The sequence below is a fragment of the Cyprinus carpio genome, chromosome A5, assembly GCF_018340385.1.
Source record: "Cyprinus carpio isolate SPL01 chromosome A5, ASM1834038v1, whole genome shotgun sequence".
NCBI lineage: Eukaryota > Metazoa > Chordata > Actinopteri > Cypriniformes > Cyprinidae > Cyprinus > Cyprinus carpio.
The window spans coordinates 5,775,124-5,800,145 of record NC_056576.1 but is presented as its reverse complement, the minus strand read 5'-3'; the positions used below and the strand labels follow the sequence as shown (position 1 = coordinate 5,800,145).

The 25,022-nt window shown below is 34.3% G+C and overlaps 3 protein-coding genes across 5 annotated transcripts in view; all 3 read right to left on the bottom strand.

The window, feature by feature from the left end:
- The window catches only part of LOC122142217 (mucin-2), a 98,769-nt gene extending 95,672 nt beyond the window's left edge, over nt 1–3,097 (bottom strand). For 2 of the 3 annotated variants that reach the window (XM_042752083.1, XM_042752074.1), the window contains exons 1-2: nt 3,036–3,096; nt 2,110–2,190 (exon numbers count right to left, since the gene is read on the bottom strand). The gene's annotated coding sequence lies outside the window, so the exon portion shown is untranslated. Of the gene's footprint in view, nt 1–2,109; nt 2,191–3,035 lie in introns of all 3 variants that reach the window. The other variant, XM_042752089.1, reaches the window with a different exon arrangement.
- Nucleotides 3,098–7,659: 4,562 nt separating this feature from the next.
- On the bottom strand, nt 7,660–16,409 carry LOC109080090 (BCL2/adenovirus E1B 19 kDa protein-interacting protein 3-like). Its single transcript, XM_042752065.1, has 6 exons — nt 16,252–16,409; nt 14,593–14,749; nt 13,617–13,704; nt 12,641–12,717; nt 10,224–10,370; nt 7,660–9,104 (listed from the first exon to the last, which is right to left on the bottom strand). The coding sequence occupies exons 1-6, from the start codon at nt 16,292–16,294 to the stop codon at nt 9,056–9,058; spliced, it is 561 nt and encodes a 186-aa protein (XP_042607999.1). The 5' UTR covers nt 16,295–16,409; the 3' UTR covers nt 7,660–9,055.
- A 3,945-nt stretch (nt 16,410–20,354) lies between these two features.
- LOC109089575 (transmembrane protein 233-like) lies at nt 20,355–24,444 on the bottom strand. Its single transcript, XM_019103620.2, has 3 exons — nt 23,950–24,444; nt 22,866–23,000; nt 20,355–21,107 (listed from the first exon to the last, which is right to left on the bottom strand). The coding sequence occupies exons 1-3, from the start codon at nt 24,346–24,348 to the stop codon at nt 21,096–21,098; spliced, it is 546 nt and encodes a 181-aa protein (XP_018959165.2). The 5' UTR covers nt 24,349–24,444; the 3' UTR covers nt 20,355–21,095.
- Nucleotides 24,445–25,022: the final 578 nt, after the last annotated feature.

Sequence of the window (25,022 nt, the reverse complement as noted above, 5' to 3'; positions counted from 1 at the left end):
CCTTAAACTTGGTTTAAATATTTGTACATATTATTTCAATCATTTGCCAAGGCAAGGCCATTTTCAATTTTTTTTTAGTATTTCATTTCATATATATGTTTTGTTTTAGCTTTTTCAATGAACGAAAACAATTTTTTGATTGAATTTTGTGTTAGCTTTATTTAAAGTAATGCAAACTTATTTTTAATAGTTTTAGTTTATTTTAACAACTACGAGAAACAAAACCAAATTTAAGCCACTATTGACTAAAAATATTCCCCTTCGCAGCAGCACTTCAATCAAGCATTGCTCCTTTGCATCATGCTTGATGTCAATTACTTTTTAGGTCACAAGGCACAGAAGAACCAATGATGTTTGATATAATTGATGTCATCATGTGCCATATTTTATTTGAAAGCTATGGCAGACTATTTACAACTTCAATTTCAGTCTGTATGTCACACAAATGCTATCATATGACTATATGAATACAGTGCACATGTTTTCTTGAAAATTTCTCCTTTTGTGTTGCAAGGAAAAGTAACAACATATGAGTTTGAAATGCCAGGAGTAAATGATTCATTTTAATTTTTGGATGCGCCTTTAAGACTGGGTATCATCATCATCAGTGCTTGTGTGTGTGTGTGTGTGTGTGTGTGTGTGTGTGTGTGTGTGTGTGTGTGTGTGTGTGTGTGTGTGTGTGTGTGCGTGCGTGCGTGCCTGGCCATTTAATTAAACCAGAGGATGCCGGAGCTGCATAGGAGGGACACGGAGAGACATGCTAGATGACTGATGATGAGGAGGAGCAGAGAGGAGGGAGGAGGAGCAGCATGGACAGATAGGTGGATATAAGGGGTCATCAGACAGGGACATGTGGTCTTGCTGAGAAACACATGGAGAAAAAAAACACCAGGAATGAGTAGTAGAGCAGGTGAAATAGATGAAGGGTAAATGAAGGACTGAATGAAGGTATGAAGAAGAACACTGGCATATTTATAAAATTAGAAGGTTGTAGCAACATATGGTGAAATTCCAGTCTTGGCCAGATGAGGGCAGATTGTACACAATTTATGAGATTAAATGGACGGTTCATCCAAAAATTAGAATTCTGACATCATTTACTCACCCTCTTGTTGTTCCAAATTTGTACGAGGCAGAACGTATACACTGCTCTTTCTCATACAGTGGAAGTGAATGACGATAGACAGCGTTCAGCTCTAAAAAGGCCACACAAGTATTCATTAGGATGCATTATATTCCAAGTCTTTTAAGGTGTGATTCACTGAAATCATTTCCAATATCTGAAAATCTTCCCATCCAACCACATCACAATTTCAAACTCGCAAGATTTGAAATCTGGTGCAATGTTTTTTTCATATTACATCTGAGATTTGAAAACTATACTGTGGAGGGAAATAAGTTAACAAATTAAATTTCAGTCTGTTTCTCATAAAAAGCTATTGTATGATTTCAGAAGACAGACTACTTTTATGGTGATGTATCATTTTTGCATGAAAAAAAAATGTGTCAGTGTCACATCCTTTAGAAATCATTATAATATGCTAAATTACTGCTAAAGAAACATTTATGATTATTATCAGTGCTGAAAATAGTTGTGCTGCTGCTGTGCATTTTTTTTCCCAGGAAACTTTGATGTATATAAAGTTCAAAAGAACGGCACTGATTTGAAATCTTTTGCAACATTATAAATGTCTTTACTGTTTACTGATGATCAATTTAATGCATCCTTGCTGAATAAAATTAATTAAAAGAAAAAAACTTTTTGAAAGGTAGTGAATATTTTATTATTTTGTGAAATGAATATTTGAATATTCATTTGAAATGAAAATGAATATATTAAAGCCTCCTTGTGACTCATAACATGTCTCGACTAAAGTTTATTTGGGTTTTTGCTAAGTCTGTCTGTGATTATCTGTGGACTTTGTCTCTGTCAGCCCATCCTATAGTGATCATAAAACATGATTCCTTTATTCTGTCCCGACTCTCGTTCTTCCGCAGCTCTGAAGTCAAAGCATCCCTGTCATCGTTTCTCCTGATGAAAGTATTACTCTATCGCTCTCTTATCTGATGTAACACAGACAACCTCATTTCTGTGCAAAAAACTCTCACCTGCTGCATTGAGCCGATATACACGAGCCTTGGGCAAGAAGACTTGATTAACGTCACATGCGATTACGGCTCTTCAGAGGTCTGAGGAACAGAACAGTGATTTTAAGAGACTTCTTTTTCGGTACATCACTCCTGAGAGGACAAGCAAAAGTTCAAAACCTTCAATATGATCACAATAGCTGTGTCAGCTGAAATAACAAACATCTACTGCAGCAAACAAAGTCATTCAAGAGAGTTCTGCAGAGGATCAACATTAAGTTTTCATATCATTTTGATATTTTTAACCATCTTTCAAAATGTTGCTATCATACTAATTTGTGGAATTTTATCAAACAAGAAGAAATGTTGGAGACTTGCTAATATTTTGTAAGGTCGCTTTTCCCTCCAAAATGATCTCACTTCCTGGGAGATGATGTTATTAAAGCGATAGTTATGACAAATATGAAAATTCTAATCACTCTCATGTCATTGCAAACCTGTATGCATTTCTTTTTTCAGCGTAGCACAAAAAATGGTGAACTGGCTTTAAAAAATAAAATGATGAGCTTTTAAATCAATATAATATGGGCACTTTCTGACATGCACCCTGGTTCTGCCATTCAACTAGTTTGCCATTTATATAATCCATTACAAATGTCAATTACTTTTGAAACTGAAGTATATTAAAAATCTGTTACTTATAACTTTTACTGACGTCACTTACCCAAACAGTATCTTTGTTTTTGTTCAAGTATGACTACTGGGAACTTTATACAACACTGACTTATTACTCAAAACTTCTTAATGGTTTCACAAACTATTCCATATATAGTCTCTCATGGCCATGATAATGACGTAGTTTATAGTCAAAGAAGCATCTTTTATTTCTTTTCATAAATCATCTGGTGCGCTTCAACCTCGGTAAAGAAAAGAATCCTAAATATCACCTTCATCGTGGACAGAGGTCAACCAATCAATCATCGGAGAGCAGCGTGTGTGTACGAAGCCTCTGTATCACTAGGTCTCATCTGGACTCTAAATGTGATGGATGAGAAGAAAGGATGACTAGACACGTACGTGAGATGGCATTTCACCTTCATTTCACTCGATTCAGGTAAAAAAAAAATTTACCACTAAAGAGCAAATATGATTTCATTTTCAAAGTGTAGTGGCTTAAAAGGGGCCATAACATGGAAAACTGGATTTTTCAAAGAAAAGAATATGATGTACTTTGCAGGCATTTGCAAAAACTGGTCATTCAGAAATAAAGGTCACTGAGTCACGGCCATACGCTCATTAACATATGACCAACCACATTTACATATAAACACTGATTCAGTATTCTGCAACTTGACTCATCTTGATGAACGGCAATGTAAACTAAACCAACACACAGTGGTTAGTCAATAATAACAGAGGTCACTAACATATAGCCTAGACATCTTAAAGGTACAGTAATAAAAAACAAAACAAAAACAAAAAAGCTAAAATGACTAATAAATGACTAAAAAACTAAATTATGATTGCAAGAAACCATGACTAACATTAGCAGTGAACTTTAGATAAAGCGAAAAAATGCTTCAAAAGTATAAAATATTTTCCCTTTAATGGGTTTATCTCATGAAAGCATGTCCCTGTTCACATCAAAATCTAAATGAAAAAAGAACAAACTATTGATAAATAAACATAAAATTAAATAAACACATAAATATTTTAAAGCCTGTTTTAGGACTATTAAGATTCTTTGCATTTTCCATCATAAACAAAAATTCTTTTCCCCCAAAATTCGCAATACTGGTACTTAAATGCATCCAGATGTTTTACTTGTGAGTTCATCATTCCATTGCTCTCAGTGGTGATTCTGTAAGATAAAAGTGTTTTTTTCCCCCTTTTTTATTTAGAAACAAGCATAAATTAAAGGCAATTCAACAAATACTAACATTATCTATAGATATGTAAATTCAAAAGAAAAAAATATCATAAATAGATGTCTATTTGAAAAAAAAAACAGATTTTATTTGCATTTCTTTTGCATATTTTTTTTTTTTTTTTTTTTTTTTGCATTTTGCATTTTGCATTACACTAATTTGCTAATTAATTAATTAAATACATACATTTAAAAAATAATTGCAAAAAGGTGTGTGGTGTGTGTGTGGTGGTGGGGGGGGGGGGGGGGGGGGGGGGTTGTAAATATAACCTGGTCATATTCCATGACAAGTTATGTGAGATTCACCCTCGCATCCTTTAGTGTCTATTTTCAGTATGTGAAGTGTGTGTGTGTGTGTGTTTGTGTGTGTGTGTGTGTGTGTGTGTGTGTGTGTGTGTGTGTGTGTGTGTGTGTGTGTGTGTGCATGTTGACTTCACACCCCTGGTGATGGTTATAGATGTGAACAGATGGCTAGAGAACAGGTAATGTGTTCTGACACGAAGAACACCGAAAACCAAAGTCTGAGAAAATACACACACACAAACATAGAGACACAAAGTCCACCTTTAGTCATTTTCTACATTCAGCAGACTTCAGATTTATGAACACAACCATAACTCGCCTCCTGATCTGAAGGTTACGCATACTACATAATTTAACATTACACAATTTCAAAAGAAAGAAATAAGAAATTACATTCATTATAAAGATAAAATAAAGAAAATGCATGACTATTTAAAGAACCACTGATATTTTTTCATTACTGTATCTCATCACTGTAATTTGCAAATAAATACAATAAAAATCAATAAATAAAATAGACTAGATTTTTGTTCATCACAATAAATTAAACTTGGAGTTGGGAACCACTGAATCTGAAAACTGGATGTATGGAGTGGCTTTACAGCGCAAACTAATGTCACAATGCAATAAATCTTAATGGGCCTAAAATGGGCTTCATTTTCTCTATGCAAAATATAACTTCTCATATCTTTGCTTTTGACTTTGAAGTGAAATACAACCCTGGCATATTGATGAGATTCATCTATGAGGAGTTTCTTCAACAACGATCCATACCTCATCTCTCAGAAGCAACAGGTTCTGGGTTCTGCAGTTGCTCAAGCCTATATGAAGTTATTGGATTTGAAGGCAGGGAGACGCTGCTCATGCCAAGTGCTTCTACCCCTTCATCTTTCATCTCGCAGGTCTTTTTATTCCTGACGATCAATTTCCTGAACAAGAGGCTTTGATCAATACGCCACTGTTGTTTTTCCTCCCTCTTTATCTAAATCTGTGCCTCCATAAAAATGACAAGCCAAACTCCGGCTACTTTGTCTTAATTTTTACTGCACTAAATTGAATTCTGCCACCCTTCCATCACAAATGAGAAGAGGCAAAAGAAAGTAAAAAGACAAGGAGAGAAGGAATACCATGCTGGAAAATGATGGCTTCTGAGAAAATAGGAAAATTATATGAATACTGTAATTAATGAAACAATACTCATTAACAAAACTCACCAGCAAAATGATGTTGTGGGTGGTTGCCAATAAATTGCAATGTGTTTTAATAGGGTCAGAGTTTAATACTTAGTGTCAGAGGTTTGTTCAAATTACTACCCCAAGTATGTACAATAGCTGTATAATACAATCGGATTAAAAACTGCAACTCCCAAAATGCATCAGTTACGTTTCACTCATGACTTCAGTCACACAAAAGTGTTGACTATACTTAATGTTCAAGACTAGACATTGAACTTAAATTTTTTGTACATTTATGTTTAAGAGCTGCTGTTATTTCTCTGCAGCCTGTCAAATAAAATTTGATTATCAAATGCAGGATCGATAATTAGTTGGGCTTGGACCGGAAATGCCACTAAAATCAATTAAAATGCCCCCAAAATGTAATATATTGGGGCAAAAATACCCCTGTATGAGTTTGTTTTTAATATTTATAAATATATGATATAAATAAGAACTATCACATGACCCAGAGTGCCGTTTTCCAGAATATCAGCACAATTGCTAATGTGATATGGATTATATAGGCTATACAACAGTTCAATAAACAAGAAGAGAGTATTAACTGACTTACATTTTAGACACAATATCATCTGTTTTCGCTCCAGTTTGCCGAAGAAAATAGTTCCAAAAAACACAAAACAAAGCAAAGCAGTTTTGTTCCTGAATGAATCAATGTATCAATGACAAAGACTTCCCGCTGCCACCTACTGATTTTTTTAGTTTTCACGTCAATTTAATTGTCTTACTATTCTAATCAAATTTACCATTTTAATTAAAATCTTTAAACAAATGTATCCATTTAAATGTAAGAGTCTGACATAAAGAAATTACTCATTTACTAAGGTTGCCATTTTAAAAGGTAAAAGGTGAAAAAAAACAAAAAAACTAGAATTTAACTGAAGCTAAAAAAATAAATCCACATAATGGGAAATTTAATTTATATCCTTAATCAGAAGGTGCTCCTACATTTCTGACTGTGCTCCTAAATTAGGAACGCAGCTTCTTCTAAAGAAAAATGTAAGTGTAGAACCCTGCCATAACTCCCATATTAACTGCAGGCGTCTCATGATTATGTACTGCAGTGCACACTATAGAGCACTTCTGACCTCTGGTGCATGTTCAGAGAATCACACTGCTGTGTTACATGATCACAAAAGTGTCAGTCCCTATCCATTTATTCTCTTTCCCAGTATTTGTCCGCATATTATTGTGTATTTAATGAACATCTTCCCTGAGCTTCTTTTAAACGTTATTTTATTAATAGTAACTCCTGACTAATAATGGATGCAATCTATTTCATTGTTCATGTTCATTGTAAAAACAATTAAAAATTATCACCCAAAAATGAGATTTCTGCCATTATTTACTCACCCTCATGTTGTTTCAAACCTGTTTGATTTTCTTTCCTTTGTGGAAAGTTGCTCTTTTCTATACAATAAAAGCAAACAGTGAATCCAAAAAAGGACAAAAAGCACCATAATTTTGAATTCCAAGAAAAAAAATAATAAAAAAATCTAAATAAAAATTCTAATTCTTTTTATCTTAATCAGTATTTATGTCTTGTTTTACTGCACAAAATATTTTAAAAACCTTAAATTTGTCTGTAGCAACATGTAATAATATTTTTTTATTATTAGATATTAAGATTTTTATTTTTTTTTTAATGTGTATTTTGTCTTGTTTCATTGTTTTATAAACAGTAAAGGTATCAGATGGAAATATCACAATCTTTTGATATACGGGAAGCTGATATGAGGTACTTCTTCAAATCTGACATTGAATACAAAAAAAATATTAGCATTTTTAAAAACTCATCACAGGACCAATACAACAATGAAGGGGGGAAAAAGTAAAATAGTGAAAACATGTCAAAGAAATGGTGAACACATTCAATTATAATTATAATTAAATTATACACTTCCCCTTATACAGCCACTTTTTTATATTTCATCATATTTTATAACTACCCATAATTATCATATTCATTTACCATTTCTATGCCAGGGTACTTCAAAGAGTATATGCTCAATAAATTAACGTAATGTTCTGTATTTTTTTAAAGGTAAAAGCCTCACAACAGATCTACATCTACATTCATTTTTACACACCAGACCAAGCAGAAGGTGATAAGAGTGACATTTATTATGGTCGAGACATTACAAATGAGATTAATCTGACCAGATAACCTGGTGAACTCCAGTTACCTTCACATTACAACATGGAATGAGTCTATATCACAAACAAGTTACTGCGACATGAGATTTTTCACATTACTCTGCTCCACACAAATGCAAACGAAATGATTCAGTCATAACCTATACATGACTGAACACTGTCTCAAACTGAATGAATGTCTTGCATTTAATTTAGATGTAAAATAATATTTTTTTTGCTTCGCTCACTGTCAGTTTCCTTCTCTCTTACAGTACACTCTTTCAGCTAGATTTCAGTGTATTACTGTTTCTGTTTTCCGTAGTAATTGTACTGTATTAAACCTGACACTCATGTGGACACAGTCCTTAATGGACTAGAGAAACAACTAAAAAAGATTTAAAGGGACAGTTTTGTCTTTAAAAGACTCTTACAGGTGGTTAAAGGGGTCATATCATGCATAGAGTTTTCCCTGAGCTCCACTTATACTTTTTTGCACCAAAAACAGTTCTAATTTCCTTTGAATTAACATTTCGCACATATAGAATATTTAAATTTGGTCAGTCATGTTATAACGTATTAATCAGTCTGATATCAGAAATAGTTAGCCCTACATTTAATATTTACGTATTTGAACTGCATATAAAATTTCCATCTATTTGGATTACACAGTTCTGATATAAACTAATAAACTTAATGTGATGAAATGGCTAAGAAACGGGTATGAATTCTGCACTTAATTATTATTTTATTAACAATTTGCATCTGTTTCTCTTAAACAATCATATTTTCAAAATGCATTTATTTGAATTGCTTAGAATCAGCTTAAACCGTTCACTGTGTAAACAATTACATTTGTTCAGTTAAAAAATATAAACATGGTTAAAATATGGCTAGCTGTGGAATAAGCGGTATTCATTTAGTTAAAATGTATGAGACTGAACCAAATTGGATTTATTGACTATAAATATTAAAAAGCTGGTTATTTAAAATGCATCACATTAAGTTTAAAATAATGGAAATTTTATATGCAAATACATAAATCTTAAATTTAGGTCTTCAGAGTTCACAATAAGTTGTTATAGCTTTTGAACATGTATATCATTCTGAAACATATACTGTCATAGAACATCAGGCTCTTTTATCTAAAAATATCAAGGACAGTTTGATTCCTCATGATATGACCCCTGCAAATATGTGGAGACAGAGAAAGAGACACAGACAGACTGGTTTTGGGGTGAAACGGGACAAACACAGACAGAGGCAGAAGAGGCTGTTGCCCATCACAGGAGGAGAAAAGAGCCGTGATTGGGCTACAGTGCTAGTGGCAGCGGCCTCAGCCAATCAGTGAGCTGCCAAATGTCACATGTCACAGTGTGCTGGTGGAGGAGGATGCCAACCGTTTCCCTATGTATATTCTGAGAAAGAAAGAAAGAAAGAAAGAAAGAAAGAAAGAAAGAAAGAAAGAAAGAAAGAAAGAAAGAAAGAGAGAATCAGTCATCTTTTATCTTCTGTCAGACAGCGTCAGAGTTCTTATTTATGCTCTTTTTTTTAGGTAACATCAATGCCTGTAATGAAAATGGAAATTAAAAATTAAATTTGTATGGCTCAATACAACATTTTAGAGAGTCTAAACAGCACAAACATTTCTAAATTGTCTGTGATTTATTGCAAACAAGGCATATGGGCCTCGGTGGCTGCGACAGGACCCCGGCCTTAAGCGGGGACGCACTCACAATCATATTCAAATTAGATTTGATCTACAGTGATGCTTACAAAGCAAAGATGGGACAGAAGTCACATCTAAAAAGTGTACACAAAGTGTACAAACTATTTCTATTTGAAATAAATGCTGTTCTTTTGAGCTTTCTATTAAAGAATCCTGAATAAAATGTATCGCGGTTTCCACAAAAATATGAAACAGCACAACTATTTTCTACAGTAGTAATAATAATAAATCTTTCTTGAGTCTTGAGCAGCAAATCAGCATATTAGAATGATAGAAGGATCATGTGACACTAAAGACTGGAGTAATGATGCTGAAAATTCAGCTTTGCATCACAGGAATAAATTATATTTTAAAATTTACTTAAATAATATTTCACAATATATCTGCATTTTTAATCAAATAAATGCAGCCATGGTAAAAAGATTAAAAAAAAAAAAAAAACTTATCAACCCCAAACTTTTGAACAGAGCATAATACATTATAAATGTATTTACATATGAATAATCAATATTCGGAGGTTTGTGACAGAGCAGTAATATGAAATGCCTTCTTTTGATTTTGAAATCAAAGAACAGAGCTTCATTTTAAAATGTTCCCCGCAAAATCTATGTAGATTACCTTTAATTCTGTAAAATACTGAAATGCACAATAGGCAATATATGCAGACTATATACATAGATAAACCTCATTGTCACATTTGATTAAAACTGACCGCACATGCTTCCTATGCAGACTTAAAGCAAATGATTCGCAATGATATTAAAATGAAAATGTTAGAAGATATGATGAAATATGACATAAGTCTCACCCCAAACCCAGCGTCAGAGCGTGTGAGGCGAGCAGAGAAGGCAGGAGGATGAGGAGCACGTCTGAGGAAAACAAACCCCTCTTCATTACCTCAGTCTTCCTCACGCTCAGAGAACCAGACTGCTTTGGGTGATGAAACACAAACCCCCTAAAGACAGAAAGAGAGAAGGTCTCTTCAGGGTCATTCAGCAATATATATATATATATATATATATATATATATATATATATATATATATATATATATATATATATATGATGTGAGACTGTAAATATATAAAAAACCAATACTAAATTTCTGATTATACAATATTATCAGCATAATTTCAGAGTAGCTGAATTAAAAATGCACAAATCTGTAAATGTCTCAGTATTTCTATTTTGCTTTAATGACATCAGGAAATGGAGCAACATGAACAAAACCTGATGATCATGTTCTCCAGCATGATTTGAGAAGAACAATCTGATTGTCACAAGAAAAAAATATCATAATCATTAAAAATGAAAATTACTTTATTCAAAACTTATTTCTTAAAACATTTCTTATTCATTTTACAGCAACATTCCTTTGTTTAAAAAAACAAACAAAAAAAAAATCTAATGTTTAAAAATGCTTGCTTTCTTTCACAGATTTTCATTAGTCTTTTCATATATAAGAAGCCTTTGAAACAAACATCATGTCAGGCCGGATAATTTACCAAGCCTGCAACATGTGAACCTGAAGGTGTTTTAAGATAAATTCCTCTGAAACAGATTAATAAAAATTCAGCATTGTAATCCCAGTTTAAATCTGGTCTATCCTATCATACAAGATTGTTGCTATAATGCAGTCACACTGGAATTCATGCACATGCGTGAATGCAAGAATATATTACATTTACATTTAGTCATTTAGCAGACGCTTTTATCCAAAGCGACTTACAAATGAGGACAATGGAAGCAATCAAAATCAACAATAGAATATGAATATATGAAGAAATTTCTTTTTTATTTAATGGAAGATATTTGACCAAGAGAATCTAAGCATCACAGATGTTTAAAGCAGCTCAGTGCAACCAAAATAAAACTCAAAGCCACATGGTTGCAGGAAAGTGTTGTAGTTAGTGTATTATTACATTTTGAATTGTTATTATTTTTGATTTGTGATTAAGAATCAGTATGGTTGCAACAGCTTTCACCATCTTACATCATATTAGCTGAATGAAACCCAATACTTGTTTCTTACTAATTTTGGGGTGCTGTTTTGCCTGAGAACTTGCCCACACTTTCTCACACAATATCAATGCATTTTGTAGCATTTTTGCTTTTGACAACATTTGTAAGATGAAGAAGTCTAGTATTATCCATTAATTACCTCTGAGCCAGATTACAACTATTTCTACAATACTCATCTCATTTTAACACACATGAATGATTCTGAAGATAGTATTTAATGATTTCAAGGTTAGAATCATGGTTTTTCAAGGATTGTGATACATATAATGCAATCATGATTTCTTGTGGTTTTTCAAGGATTTTGTTATTCTGAAAGGACAACTCCACTGCAAGACCTGCCAATCTGTGAAGCGCTCTGTTATTCTGAAACTACATAATAAAGGAACACAACAAAACCACCACAAAATAACACCATAATTACCCATACTCCAATAATGCCATATGGTACTCATGACGTATTTTCACCAAAAAACATAATATTATCAACTACTACAAAAAACCCCCATCATCAAAAAAAAAAATTAAAAATTTATACATCTTTATCTTCATCTTTATCATTGCCTATTCCAAATGTTTTCCAGTCTAATAAAGCTATATAGCTCAAATGAAGTACATGAACCATCCTCTGAGATTTGTTTCAATATTGTGACAACCAATATTGCATGACAAAATCAAAAGGGGGAAAAAAATTAGAAATTCAATTAATATTTTTGCACTGTATATTCCTCATTTTCAAGGAAATTAAGCTCATACATCAGGATTCTCAGTACTGTGAAACAAAAAAAATATATATACTACTATTCAAAAGTTTGAGGTCAGTAAGTGACATTGTTTTATTTTATATGCCATAATTTATATATGATATGATGATTTAATTTATATGATTTATTACACAGATCCTCAGCAGTTCCACAAACCCCTGCTTAAAAAACACTGGTGTTTAGTTCACAAACCCCATGTACAGTGCTTAAAAAGAATCGAAATGCGTTATCAGTTTACAGATAACTTGACACATTAGCTATAAAATGTAGATACTACTATTATAAAAAAAAAGACATATAATAAAAATAAAAGTTAAAAATATAGTTAACCTGAACTATGTGCAGAAGTGAACAACAAGTTTACAGAATACATTGAGACTACTATCGTGATTTATAGAAGAACTTGAAGGTGAACTGAAAGAATGGTAAAGACTGAAACAACTTGGGCGGGAGGTTTTCTGGCCTACTGGACCAATCCCACACCCATTCAGCACTCACTCGCCTGTCATTCTCATCCGACTGAAACAGAGCAGAGCCTGTGTGAGTGTATCATTTACATGCCATACTTGCCTTAAATCAGTAGCTTCAGGAACCAGATGTTACACTGGACTTCTAGTGACCCATAGAAACAAAACTGTTTAATGTTCAATAATATAAAGTGTACTGTAAATTAATAACTCTATTATAAACCACACTGCTAACAATATGCAACATTATATAAATGTTTAATCGTTGCAAGTGAACCTGTATTTATTGTAGCCTGTATATGATGTATTTTCTACCTTTCTAATGTATTTTTACCATGCAAATTTTAAATTATTACATGCAAATTATAAAGTCTCTTAAATGCTCACCAAGACTGCATTTATTTCATCAAAAAATACAGTAAAAACATTAATGTTGTGAAATTTTATTACAATTTGAAGTAACTGTTTTCTGTTTGAATATATTTTAAATTGTAATTTATTCCTGTGATGCAAAGCTGAATTTTCAGCCTCATTACTCCAGTCTTCAGTGTCACATGATCCTTCAGAAATCACATTTAAATTGTAATAATATTGCACAATATTACTGTTTTTACTGTATTTTTTATCAGATAAATGCAGGTGAGCCTAAGAGACTTCTAAAATCTGAATTATTCAAAACTTTTGACCGGTAGTGTAAAATGAGATTTTTTTAGCTTGGTTATTGAGTGAGTAATCAAAAACATATTTGCATATACATAAAACCACAAGACTAATTACCATTGCAATCTGTCATAATTAAAGTGCTGATTGTATCCATAATAAGTTCATTAGACTTTCAAAACCATAATCATCATCATTCAGCTCATGGGTTGTTAATATAAAACAGCCTACCTTATTTGCCAGTATTGTGGGAACTAACATACATTGAACAGTGCTCCAGGTGTCTGTTACCTGTATAGTCACACAGTCTGTGCTGCTGCTGCCCTCACTGGCTGGTTTGGGAGATCCGGATGTTCTCGGGGTCACGACCTGTGGAGGACTGAATTGGGAGAGGAAACTTGTGTTATGAAAAAAGTATGCAAAACGATTACCGGAGACTGGATGCTTTTTAATTTCTACCCTACATATATATACATACTCAGGTGATTTTAATGTTCATGAAACTGGAGTTCTCATGTGTACCTAGTCTCAGATGTGTCTCTGTCTTAAGTGTCTCAGGTGATATAAAGACGAGTAAATTACTGACATCCAGTAACAGAGGAAGAGCTATAAAATGAGTGTAAGCAGCTCAGATCTTTTGGTCTGGGGCGAATTCAATGGGAAATGTTGAATTTCATACTAAAATGTCTTTTAACTGCAGAGTTCAGTTTAAGACATTGCTGAACGTTTTAGGTATCCACAGGTTATAAAAATAATGATACAAGCATATTTTGTTTAGGAGTATATTGCTGGAAAAAATGATGTCAGGATTGCAATCTATATATGAATAATATGAATAATATATGCTACATTAAAAATCATTTGGAGTAATTCTGTGATTTAGTGAATGGGCTTATTGAAAAAGGTCAACCACTAAAGTCCAATGTTGCATTTTTGCTGCACAAACATTGCCTAAAATGTATATAGGTTGATAGTTTGCAGCATGCAATCATTTCTCAATCACTAAACATGCTGGAAACTGATCGAAATTAAACAATGCAAAAGTCAAATAATTTTTTTCCAGCCAAAATTGTGGTGGAGCAACAAGTATGTGAAGATTATCTAATATTTCAAGAAAACAGGTATACAGAGAAACACTGAAAATAAAAAGATCTTATTTGTGAGTATTCTTTCCTAAGAATAGATTCATTTACTTCCAAGTGCACTGGTTCAAATTTTCACAATAGCCAAAGAAAAAGCTCAAACAGGCCTTGTTACAGCTCCACACCTTTCTGTTTGACTGCTCCTCTCACACTCCAGCTGAGCTTCCAGCAGAATCCTCTCCAGCTCCCCCTGCAGGAGCGGGGCCGTGGTGTCCTGTGCTCCTGATTCTGCTTCTGCTTTACTCGCAGAAGCCACCAGACCCTCCAGCTCCACCCAAGAGCCTGACGGACACATGAACAACGTGGACTTCAGGTTACTTTTGGATTAAGAAAACGGGTTCAGTTTGATCGGTGTATGACAGAGGAATTTGTGACTTACACTTTTCCATTTATATGTTAAAGTCAACATAAACACATCTTGCTTCCATAAAAAAAGTTGTCCCTAACCCAGACATAAAAAAAAAAAAAAAAAAAAAAAAAAAATATATATATAAATAAAATATATATAATAATAATATATATATATATATATATATATATATATATATTATTGTTCTGTATAGTGTTTAATAATCTGTATTATCTCTCTTTTCCAGTAAAATATCTAAACATCCTTAAAACAAAGCGATCTATCTATCTATCTATCTATCACACTGATTGTTGACATGAACACATGGACATGAGGATACAGATCTATCTACACTATCTATCTATCTATCTATCTATCTATCTCACACTGATTGTTGACATGAACACATGGGCATGAGGATACAGTACTGTTGCCCAAACAAGAGCTTGCTTACATAAGCATTTTATTTCTGTCAGAGATTAGCCAGTCACCCCTCTCTCTGTCTCTCTCTCTTCCTCCCAATCTCCTTCTTAATCCTGACCTTTATCGTCTTTCCCCATGCCTTAAGCATCCTCTCTTTCTGCCCTTCCTGGTCATTTTGGGTTTGTTTTTTCAGTGACAAGAGTTTTGCTGTGGAGCGATTGTGTCATTGCCCCAGATTCTCCAGCATGTGGAACTGTGACATAACCATAGACCAGGGCTGTGTGTTATACAGAGCATAACATCAAGCTGTGTGTGTGTGTGTGTGTGTGTGTGTGTTGTGGTGTGAATGTGCATGTGTGTGTGTGTGTGTTATGATGATAATGTATGCGCCCGCGGAGAGAGGTGCATTTTGTTTTGATCTTGTGTTTTGCGAACACTGTTGTTCTCAGATCTTGTGTTTTGCGAACACTGTTGTTCTCAAGTTTTCCCCTGCGAACAGTTTAAGCCACTGATCAAATTATAAGAGCTGTTAACCCTCTTCACAGCAATTGGCTTAAAGAGAGACAAAGGGGGCGAGTCATGGAATCTATTTACATACCAATACAGACAAAAACAATAGCACAGCAAAAGAAAAACAGACAGATGTAATAGAAAATACTTAGTAATTTAAACAAAGATTCATTCTATAAGTTCAATAGTCTTGAATAGTATTTATTTTTATCAAGTTACTTATTTTGTAATTTAATTTAAATATATATTTTAAACCGTATTTAACATTCATTCCTGTTATTTTATTTTATGAAAAATTATACTTTTAATTTAATTGTAAATAATTTTATTTTATATAGGCTATAATTGTATACTATGGATATACTATCAATTTAAAAAGGTAACAATTTTGATATATACATAAATATAAATATACACATACATAAATATATAGTAATAGAGAATATATACCTACATAATCACAGGTTATAACAATGAAGCAGTGTTATGCAGTTGTCTTTACCGTGCAAAGCATCATCCGGTGACTGGGATCCTGACTGAGCCATGATGGGACAGAGAAGTTCAGGAGCAGTGCACTGACCTCAGCTCCTCTCGACTCCCTTTGTCCGTGTTTCACTGTCCTCTGCGTGTGTTGACGACACTGTTGTGTGTGTGTTTGAGTGGCTCCTACTCACTAATCACTGTTTTTTAGAGGACATTACCTTTTAATCCTCTAGGGGGCGCTCGGTGGCTCATGAAACCTTAGCCTCAAATCACACGTTTTTTAAGTTATTGAATTATTGTGTATCACTAATATTTTCTTTATTGGAAAGTTAAAAGTATTAATATGATATAATACGAGAATGTGCTTTTGCAATTATTTTAAATCAGTTGGATATTTCAAGTAATCATAAAAATATTTGTATCAAATGCGTGAACTAATTTATACCTGAATAGTGACATTTTTATATATATATATATATATATATATATATATATATATATATATATATATATATATATATATATATATATATATATATATATATATATATATATATATCTAATGGACATTGTATTTAAAATAAACGCCCACGAGGTGAAACGGAATAATAATTATTTATCACCCACCATTGCTGACCAATCAGAGACAACTTCCGGGCTTCTATGCTCCGCCCTCTGTTTCACTGGCTTCGGAGAGGCTTTGCTGCTCTACACTTATTCTGTTTCTATGACGTAAATGCAGTAAGCTCTCTTTCTCCCCACGTGTTTCAGCAGGAGGTAAATATTGGCATCATTCCCTTTCTTTCCATAAATAGGCCAGATATGTGCCAATTTTCAAGTCTTGTTTATTTTATATTTATAAATGGCTCATGTCCAGATATGACACATACATTAGGCCTATGTATAAAATGATTTTAAAGGGTCAGTGTATTTAATAGAGACAAGTGACACAACAGAGTGTCTCAAAATAAATTGCATGACCAAAAAAACATCCAAAATGTGTTGTTTCCTACTTTAAATCGCCTGACCTCAAATAAACTTTTAATACATGGACAGATAATCTCCTGATCACCACACACTGCCTAATCCATCTAATAAAAGCCTAATTCACTAACCAAAAAGTTATATATATATATATATGGCAGTACTTTTTGGTTAGTGAAATTAGGCATGTAATACCTATCAATATTACATGTACTATATATATATATCCACACCTATTCTCATATATATATATATTGTACATGTAATATTGATAGGTGTTGCATTTCAATTGTGATCATTTGAATGCAGTTTAACTGATTAACCTTTAAAAAATGAAGATCATCTGACCAAACCTATTCTCAAAAATGACGAAGTTTATGAAGTAAAACAGGAAGAAATCTTCCTCCATTTCTCTACAACTGATATCACATGGTAGATTGTTTTCTGCAAAAGTTAGATTGTTCCTGAATTAATCCGTTTATATTATTTGTCTTTCTTTGTATATTAGTGTAGATGCTACCATAATAATTATCTAGCTTTATGTTTTGGTAATCTTTTCAGAACTGAATATTAGAATTTTTAGGACACATCTGTTTAAATATATGATAATAAAACTTAAAAAAAATAATAGATTAATTAATCATGTTCTGCCCATTGTCATTATTAGCTCATTTTTACCCCTATAAAAGCTACTGTATCATATTTGAAGGCCTCTGAAAAACGAAATAAGTCAATAACAATATTATATTATTTTGTTTGACTTTTTTAGCTCATCCTGAAGCTAGCAGATTTTTGGAAAAGATCTTCAGAACACCTGATAAAAATCCTCTGAAGAACATCAGGATACAGCAGCAATGTTGCTGATGTTTATCAGATGAAGATCAAGACAGTCAGCCTTTCATGACCATAATGATTTTTATTGATCATCTTGTAAAAATCAGTGGTGACTTATGAATGACATCATGCAACTCTGACGTCATCGGATCGTTGTTTAATACATCGCCACCAGAGTGAGACAAAGCCAAATGCGAAACACTTCGGGATGGACAGCACAACACACGATATGACATGACCTCAAGTGCAGTTTTGCTTTAATACATTGCTGGTAATAAACATATTCAGGATGCAATTAGTATTAAAATGTTATTTTGTTTGATTTTTTTCTGCTAAATGCATAAATGTAAATCATTTCTTGTTGACCATCCTTTGAAAAACACTTTGATGGTCTGGCTGAAGTTCTCAGGTGTCTTTCTGTCTGATTACTGAAGGATGACAAGGAAACATCCGTCTGTCCATCTAAAAACACCTGCTTCATCAGGTGCCATTTGACCCTAGGGTTGTTCAACTAAATCATGTCGCTCTGCCCTCTAGGCAAAGCAGCTGGTAAAAGCTCATCTTGCAAAATGCAATATTCTAATGAAAAGGCAACCAGACCAAACGTGGACTGTGTCAAGCAGTCAGAAAACAGTGAAAAAATGTGATGAACCCTTCAGTGTCTTAAATGTTTTAATGTGAATGCTAGAGAAAACATTAAAGGACATTAGGACATTACATGAACAATGTATTAATGATGGTGTTTGTGTGTGTGAGAGTGTGTGTGTTTTGAGAGGTTTTGAGAATGTTATTAAATACATAACTTTGAATGAACATTCTGTTAACAATAATAGGCCAATGCCCTCCAGAGTTTAGCTCCAACCCTGATCAAACACACCTGAGCAAGCTGATCAAGGTCTCCGGGATCATTAGAAAATCACAGGGAAGTGGGTTTGATCAGGGTTGAAGCTCTGCAAGCTCTAAACTCTGCAGGGCAAGATTCGAGGAACCCCGCCTTAAAGGGATAGTTCACCCAAAAATGAAAATTACCCCACTCACCCTCAAACCCTTCTTTCAGACGAATACACTTGGAGTTATATTACAAAACATTCTGTCTCTTCCGAGCTTTATTATGGCCGTGAATGATGGTCAAGATTTTGAAGCAAAATAAAGTGCATCCATCCATCATAAAAAGTGTCCTACACGGCTCCAGGGGGTTAATAAAGGCTTTCTGGAGTGAATTGAACCGTTTGTGTAAAAAAAAAGAAAAACTCCATATTTAAACCTTTTTAAATCATAATCTCTAGAGGGGTTGTGTTCCAGCGAATGAAGCAGGACTGGTTTTCCTTTGTTGTAAACAAAGGATTCTCACCAGAGCTGACACTACGCCTATGTCCCACGCCACTCTCTCATCATCACATGTATGACAGTTGGAGGAAGCTAGAGATTATGGTTTATAAAGTTTTAAATATGGTTAAAATCTTTGATTCACTTCAGAAGGCCTTTATTACTCCCTGGAGCCATGTGGAGCACTTTTTATGATGTAAGTCATATACACCTTGGATGGCTTGAGGGTGAGTAAGTCATTTTTGGATTAACTATCCCTTTAAGGTCTATAACACTAGAAGTACTAGCAATACAAAGTTTCAAACATTTTCCAGAAAGAGTCATGAAAGAGTATGAAAATATTGGGACACTTGTTGATGGGGGTTCTGTGCCCCAGTACTTATGAAAGGCTAGAAGCGCCCCTGATGTCCCATAACATATTTCACATTCTAACTCAGCCTGTTCACTGGGCTGAAGTGTTTCCCAGGAGCGTGGGGACATTCTTGTGTTTTTCAGCACAGGCAGTGCTGAACCAGCTATCCAGTGTCATGTGACCCCGCTGGCCTGAACACGCTGGGATAACAAGAGGCCCCTGACTCCACCGCGGGATTGAGACCCAACACTATATATAGCACAGATGAGGACTGAAGGTACATCTCCAAATACACCAGCTCTCTGGCCTGAAGCGCGTCGGGGAGATAGAAAAAATAAATAACACTATCATTTCTCACTTCTGTTAGTGATCTTATTTGTCTTATATAAGTTTAAGACTGATAAGTGAAATTCATTTTACTTCCGTTTGCATAATAATGGATGGAATTTGCTCGAGATGTGAGACATGTTTTTGCTGACAATTTGTTGCATTATTATTATTATTATTATTATTGTAGTTGTTGATATTGTTCTTGTTGTTCCACACATAGTTGTGGGAAAATCGAGCAGCGTTTTTTGTGCAAAAAAAATATAATACATTTCAGTATCAAATCAACTTTTTTAAAATAAAATTAAGTTTATAATGTAATCAGGACAACATTATTTCCAAATTAGTGTCATTTTCATTTGTAAAACATCTGACAACACATAAACATCACCATAGATTAGCCTACATTAATAAATTGAGAAAAATTTAAACCCAGATATATAGAATCAGTATTTTTTATTTATTTATTTATTTTTAATTAAGAGCCTTTTCTTGTTTTCATGATCTACTGGCAGAGGAAAACACTAAGCACCGACATTGGTAATATTTACATTTTCCATACTTATTTTTTTTTTTTTTTTTTTTTTTGCAGATTTTATAAGAGCTGTTAAGACTTGAAGACTGTAAACGGTGTGATGTGTTGAAATTATATTTAGTAATTAAGGTCATTATGAATCAGTTTTGCATTGACATTCAACCCTGAAACCACAAAAAGAATTAGAAAAAGAACACACATGCCTGGGTTACAAAATTATTTACATTTTCAGTATATGCATGGATGCATAATATTCAGCGGTTTAAAAGTGTGTCTGTAAAAATGTCTTGACAAAATGGCATAACTTTTCAAGCCCCATCATCTACCTCTCTCTTCTATAAGCATGTTCATTTAGAGCTGGACTGCAGATGGAGGAGAGCTGATGTCCTGTGCTGGATCTGTCCTGCTCTTGGTTTCATGACTAAAATCTCCGTTCAGTTCAACAGACAGAGCGACCCAGTGTACGTCCTTCACCCAGAGCACAGCACGACAAAACACTGTCATCTTACACATCTTTCTAAACAAACAGAAACACAAAGATTCAAATCAGAGAAAGAGTAATATTACAGGGTCATTCATTTTATTTCTACATTTTATTAATCAATTTACATGTCCTCAGTCATCAGCATTCCACTGAATAGGTTATATAGAATAAACAAATAATTAAACCGATTTTACCTCTTTTGTTGTAAAATGAAGTTGATTAGATTATGACTTTTTTGAGAAACAAAGAATTAATTTTTCTGCTTGCTTATTCTGTTCAACCCTTTAAAATGACAGGTTGACATAATATTTAAGGAAGGGACATCAAGAATGTTTGTGGAAAATTAGACATCAATATTGTAATGTTTGCATAAAATTAGAAATAAATATATAAATGTAATACATTTCGTAAAATGCAATAATCAAGTACATTCAATAATAATTGACATAGGTACAGCTAAATATACAACAACAATAAATCCACTACAAAAAGTTGGGACATTTGAATCGTAAAATGCAATAAACTGTTTCAAGTATCTGTGGTTTGGGTTAAATGTCCTGTCTTAACCTTCAAATTTTATGAGAGAATTGTCACATAGGTACCATTCAAACGAATATACCAACTGACCTTTTGAAAAGATTTTAGGGAATCCCAAAAGTCTGTGGTAGGGGCAATGCATCGCATAAGAACCTGACCTTTGAGCCCTCAAATGGCATGCATGAAACCTTCATGCTGTGGTAAATAATATAGCCACATGGGCTCAGGAGTACTTCAGAAAACCACTGTCACTTAACACAGTCTGCAGCTGCATCAAGAAATGCAACTTGAATCTATGTTACTCTAGGAGAAATCTATACAGCGATTCTATGCAGTGATGGCACGGGGTTCTCTGGGCCCGAGCTCATCTTAGATAGTCAAAAAGACAGTGGAAATGTGTGCTGTGGTCAGATGAGTCCACATTTCAAATTGTTTTTGGGGGAAACGGACATCAAATTGTCAGTCCTAAAGACGAAAGGGAACATCCACACTTCAATCAGTGACAGATGCAAAAGCAAACATCTGTCATGGAATATGGGTTCATCAGTGCAAACCGCATGGGTGACTGGCATATGTGCGAAGGTACCATTGACGTGGAGGCATATATTGGGATTGTACAGAGACATATCCTGCCATCAAGATGACATCTTTCATGGGAAGTGCATGGTTATTTGATGAAGACAATACAACAGTGTGGTTTCGTAGATATGTGTGGATGTGACTGACTGGCCAGCAAATCTGTCTCCTATTGAAAATGTATGACCAGCCATGAAAAGGAGAACAACGACTATGGACTGCTGAGCATCTAAAGTCTTATATCAAGTAAGACTGCTTGGGCAAAAATTTTGCTTGCAAAACTAAAAATTTGCATATTTAATTCCCAGATGATTAAAACGTGTAATTAAAAGAATAGGTGATGTGACATAGTGATTAACATGACTCTGTCCCAACTTTTTTTGGAGTGTGTTGTAGCCATCAAAATCAAAATTTGTTTATATTTACAAAATAAAATTAAGTTGGACAGTGAAGGCATTAGAATTTTTTTTCTTTGTACTTTAGTCAATTAAATCAAGGTTATAGAGAACAAACAAATAACATATTCTTGATTTTATGGCATTTCACAAAACGTCCCAAAGTTTCTGGAATTGGGGTTGCATATCATTTAAAATAAAATATTTAGCCACAAATTGCATTTTTGAGAGTTCTTTGTAAGAGATCAGATATGATTATATAAGACATGAGACAGTATGTTACCGTGCTGAAATGCACAGCGCAGAAGATGGTGATGATGAGGATGCCGATGATGATGGAGGCGATGGACACATAGAGCGCCATCTTCCCTAAACGCCTCGAACCCTCATAATCTCCCTGATCATAACTGTTTCTGGACTGTAAAAGACAGAAGGTACATTCAAATTAACATATATACTCTCTCTCTCTGTGTGTGTGTGTGTGTGTGTGTGTGTGTTCATCCAGTCAAACTAATATCAGCAATCAAACCAATGAATTTCTCAAGGTGATGATTCTGCTCTCTAGCTATGGTTGGCTATTTATTAATTAATTAATTAATTCATTCATTCATTCATTCATTCATAGGCCTGTTTTATCATCTGCTAGGTTCTAGTTGTCTGATTGTTAAGTTGAACAAGTAACAAACATGCACAACTCTTCAACAAACATCAGCAGGAATCATGCCCATATCACAAAGAGCTAATGAGTTAAGCATTTCAGTTTAATAGGCCGAGAAGTTTGTTGAAGTCTTAGTCTTAAAGGTGGAGAATGTAACATTGAAATGTGGTTGAAATGGGTACTGCAGTCCAAATTCAAAATAGTAGAAAGAGTTGTTTCTGCATCCCCCTCCTTCTCAGACTCGACGCTCACACGGGTTGCCAGATTGAGGACACGCAACAGGAACGAGTGTTTTCTGGTAAATAGCAACCTGGGGTGTCAAAATGCTATTGGGTAAACTGGCAGTGGGCGAAATCATACAGACTAAAACAAAAACAGACGATCCGACACTGAACGCACATTTCAAAGCAGAATAACTGTCTGTAGCATTTTTTTTTTTTCAGAGAAACAAGTATGTGAACTTAGCATGTTTTCTAAATATGTGCAAACAAATTAAGGTATTTGTTATGCTTTAGTACAGTCCCCCCCAAAATATTCAGCACCTTAAAATAGGATCAGTAATGATAGTGATGATACCTGACGTCTTGTCATTAAGTGAGCTATCAATATAAGCCCTTGCTTTCATGCAGACATTAATATAAATGCAGATAAAATTGCAAGCGGTTTCCAGTTTTAGTAAACACAGTCCAGCCGGATATTGTTAACTCACCATTACAGAGAACACCAAGGCTAAAATGTTGACAGGGTAGGCCGGACAGAAGCAGGTGAGGATGGTCAGGAGCAGGTAGTTTCGTAGAGGAGGTCGTGGGGTCGTAGGACCGAACCAGCTGTGATACAAATCCATGCTCCCGTTCAGAGAGCCCTTCACATCCGTCTGCGAGCTGCCCGTCGCCATGATGGCAGACAAACTCTCCGATAACAGACATAACAGACAAATGTCTGAGAGTGGAGATAAATGAGTTGAAAGAGATGAATAAATCCACCAGGGTTCAATGAGAGCTGTGCAGGCTGTCAGGAAACAAGATGAAATGAAGAGTATTTTGGGGGGAGGGTTTGAGCAAGAAGAACCCATGAGTAACGGGATCAGGCAGATGAGGCACTTTCTCATGGACGGATTCCAAGTTGCCAAAGTTTAAAGTGTGTATGATTTTCTGATTTTCCATATCTCTCTTAAATTTGGCAGATATCTAAAACTGTAAAATGACACCAGGACAGTCACAGAAATCTAGACTAATAATAATCAAATGCAGAAATGCTAAGAAACTGTGTGTGTGTGTGTGTGTGTGTGTGTGTGTGTGTGTGTGTGTGTGTGTGTGTGTGTGTGTGTGTGTGTGTGTGTGTGTGGTTTGACATGGGGCCGTTGGGTGGTATTGGGGTCACAGGGTATCAGGTGTTTGTTATTGGATAGAGATGAACATAACAGAGCAAGAGGAGGCAGATGAACCACGACTGTTCCCATGTCTCGAAGTGTTGGATGGTCAGTCATCAGATTCTGTGTGTCTTATCATTTGTTTGTTTACTTGGTGCACTGGAATAATGCTAGCTTCATGAACAAAGGTTATTAAATGGTTAAATGTTGCAAACCAGCTAACAATGTAAAAACACACCAGACCCATTTTAGGTAACATGTTAGAGGGCATTTGGCAATGTAAAATATCTACTAATATTCAAATTTTTCATGAAAACATACATTTTGCATGGAAAATGAGTAACACCACAGCATCAGGATTTTAGTGCTGTGAATGTTCTTGCCAGTTTATATAAACAGTAAATATATCAAAA

Coding starts and splice junctions, on each gene's coding strand:
- LOC109080090 (XM_042752065.1), bottom strand. CDS start 16,294: ATGGCTCAGTCAGGATCCCAGTCACCGGATGATGCTTTGCACG. Junction 12,718..13,616: donor CAGACTGTGTGACTATACAG/GTAACAGACACC, acceptor GCTCTGTTTCAG/TCGGATGAGAATGACAGGCG. Junction 10,371..12,640: donor CCAGAAAACCTCCCGCCCAA/GTTGTTTCAGTC, acceptor TTCTGTCTTTAG/GGGGTTTGTGTTTCATCACC.
- LOC109089575 (XM_019103620.2), bottom strand. CDS start 24,348: ATGAGAAAGTGCCTCATCTGCCTGATCCCGTTACTCATGGGTTCTTCT. Junction 23,001..23,949: donor CCTTGGTGTTCTCTGTAATG/GTGAGTTAACAA, acceptor TGTCTTTTACAG/TCCAGAAACAGTTATGATCA.